The sequence below is a fragment of the Uloborus diversus genome, chromosome 1, assembly GCF_026930045.1.
Source record: "Uloborus diversus isolate 005 chromosome 1, Udiv.v.3.1, whole genome shotgun sequence".
Taxonomy (NCBI): domain Eukaryota; kingdom Metazoa; phylum Arthropoda; class Arachnida; order Araneae; family Uloboridae; genus Uloborus; species Uloborus diversus.
Genome location: NC_072731.1, coordinates 142,972,968 through 142,976,022, shown reverse-complemented (window position 1 = coordinate 142,976,022; position 3,055 = coordinate 142,972,968). Strand labels below are relative to the sequence as shown.

Sequence of the window (3,055 nt, the reverse complement as noted above, 5' to 3'; positions counted from 1 at the left end):
GAAATTAGTTTAAAAAAACTCAAAATGCAATATAAATTACCCCTTTATGTTTTATTTTAAAGTTACACTTTTATTAAGTATTAAAATTACCATTTACAAGCTTTTAGACTTGAATAAAAAAGAATTTTTTTAAAAATGCGAGTTGACAGCTGGCCATCGCTCCCATAACGTGTGGGAGAGACGCCATATATGTTATTATTCCTTCTTTTTGGAACTTTTGCGGATTTTTTCCCTACCACAGTTATTACAATGTGGTGCGTACATTGTACATGACTCGTGCAACCATTTTTGGCGTAAGGAAAATTTAATCCAGTCAGCTTTTTTTTTACAATAATTTTCTCTACATTCCGTTCAGACAAGCAACTTGTTTTGACTTCACTGTCGAGCTGACTAGTTTTGGGATTGGATGAGACTTCTGAAGAATCTTTGTAGGGGTTTCTTTACTAATGGATGTTTGCCTGGAAGTTGATGGTTTCTGTGTAGACAGAGCTGGAGTGGCAGCACTTTCAAGAGGAATGTCAGGAGTAGCTACATCAATTAAGCCAGATATAGCAAAGAAATGGTCTGGAATAGCATTAGGACTAAGTGAGAATATTCCACAAGCTTTAAAACCTGATGTAGCATTTTCCGCGGCATTCCATAAAGTTTTAAAGCTTCAGTTTTCGATATTTCTCCTTTTTTTTTTTTACTTTTTCAATAGCCAGAATTAAACTATCTTCACTCCAGAGCCCCGTAATTACCGTATGCTTCCTTGCGTATTTTCTTTGCTTTCTAAAAGAAATAAACAAAACCTCCTTCATTTACACGTTTGAAAAGTTTGACATACCTCCTCATTGTGTGGGAGAGATGCCACATAGGTATAAAGTACGTGAGTATTAATATATATTGCGAAATGAAATTGCAATAAGTTAATAACAAGCTAAGTTAAACATTTTTTTTTATTAGACACAAAAGAAACTCCCTATGCACCACATAGTATCACATAGGGCCCGAAGGTAAGATGCACAACAGTACAAAATACACAAAATAAAATGAGCACAACATACAAACAATTAACAACGAATAGAGAAGAAAAAAAAAACACACACACACACACACATACAAAAAGGTCAAACAACTGAATAAATAAAACGTTTAAAAAGAGAAAAAGTCTCGACACTCTGAACCAGAGCAGAAGGAACAGGAGGCCAAGAAACGGACAACTTCCTCAGCTCCCGCATAAGAATTTCTCTCTGGGGGTTAAAACGATTGCAACGAAACAACAAGTGTTCTGGATTTTCAATATCCTGTACACAATCACACACGTTACTAGTAGAAATATTAAATTTATACAAGTACTCTTTGAAATTACCATGCCCAGTAAGAAACTGAGTGACAAAAAAATCAGTTTTGAGATGTTGCCGTTTCAATCTAAAGAAAATAGTGGGAAGGAAGCGCTTGGTCCATTTTCCCTTATTTGAAGACAGATACTCTGAATTCCCATCCTTAGTAGCTTTCTTAGAGTAGAACAGTTTCGAGAACGAGGGAGGATTAGCTACATCTAAGGAAAAAGGTAAACGAGTAGCCTCTTTTGCTAAAGCATCAGCTCTTTCATTTCCTCGAATTCCTGAGTGGCCTCGCACATGGGTAAAATCGACACAAATATCGTGTGAATTAATATTGCTTATAATGCTTTGAACTTCCACAATGAGCTTTTCAAAACTTCTGACATTCAAAAGAGAAAAAAGAGAGGAAAGAGAGTCACTGCAAATCAGTACTTTAGCTCCAAGAAAATTTGAGACGTGTTTCACTGCGAGATTTAAGCACAAGAGCTCGGCTTGGAAAACGGAACAGTTGTCACTAATACGGAACTGATGAATGGAGAACTCAATCTCATGCTGATACAAAACAAATGCTAGTCCGACTCTCTCATTGATCTTACTGCCGTCTGTGAAGCAAACAAAATCATAGTTGTTCAAATTAGTGGCATCGAAATCTACAAGTGAAATAGGATCTTTTATAGAGGGATGAGGAAGATCGGAGGGAGAGAGAGTATTATTTAAGTGAACATCCCGAACGGAGCGGAGATAAGCATCTCGAGCAAGCATTGTGTTGCAAATGACTATGTCCAAAGGAGGCGCACCGGCCAGAGCAAAAATGGCTTCGTAACTCACCGTTCGGTAAGCTTTGACGATTCTCAAAAGGACTCTTCTCTGCAGTTTTCTGATTTCTTTGCGATTTATTTTCTTTTTTAAGCTGTGCCCCCAGATGCATGAGGCATAAGAGATAACTGGCAGTAGCCCTTGATTATAAATGAGTTTCGCAGTATCCATGGTAATTCCATAGTTGTTTCGACAAATGCAATAAAATCCACAAATAAGCTTCTCAATCTTACTCGAAAGAAAAGAAATGTGCTTTTTCCATTGGAATTTAAAATCAATGATAACTCCAAGATATTTCATTTCCTCCACGCTTTCTATTGGGAAATTACCAAGTTTTAGATTCAAAAGTTCGTTGTTAAGTGTCCTCTTATGTACAATCATAGCTTTTGTTTTAATTGGATGAAACTCAAGCTTGAAAAGCCTTGACCACTCCACAGTAAAATCAAGTACATCTTGTGCAAGAGTACAAACATTATGGAAATCTTTTCCTTGAAAAATTAGTAGTAAATCATCCGCAAAGGCAATTTTAAAACATCCAATAAATGACGAAAGTTTTTGTAATAGATCATTCATAACTAAATTCCACAAACTGGGACCAGATACTGAACCTTGAGGACAGCCTTTCTCCAATTGGCACACTTTCTTGACATCCCCAAGAGTAAGCTCAGCAAATCGATTGTGTAAGAAATTTTTGTAAAGATATAAGATATTTGCAGGAACTCGAGCTTTTTTAAGTAGATTAATAACAGCAGGCCACCACGCGTTATCAAATGCTCCCTTGAACCAGTTCTTTACCTTACGGTGTCGTTGTTTTACATTTAGCACTTATTAAAACCGCAGCGACTCAAAATTTTGGTCGAAAAATACTCGAACTAAAATAATCTTTCGTCATACACGCGTCTTACTCAAACGCA

The 3,055-nt window shown here is 36.6% G+C and overlaps 1 protein-coding gene across 1 annotated transcript; it reads right to left on the bottom strand.

Annotated features, from left to right (window-relative positions):
* Positions 1 to 340: 340 nt before the first annotated feature.
* LOC129216049 (uncharacterized) lies at positions 341 to 2,312 on the bottom strand. The gene is made up of 2 exons (XM_054850197.1): positions 1,352 to 2,312; positions 341 to 564 (listed from the first exon to the last, which is right to left on the bottom strand). Exons 1-2 carry the CDS (start codon positions 2,310 to 2,312, stop codon positions 341 to 343), a joined length of 1,185 nt encoding a protein of 394 aa, XP_054706172.1.
* Between the last annotated feature and the right edge of the window lie 743 nt (positions 2,313 to 3,055).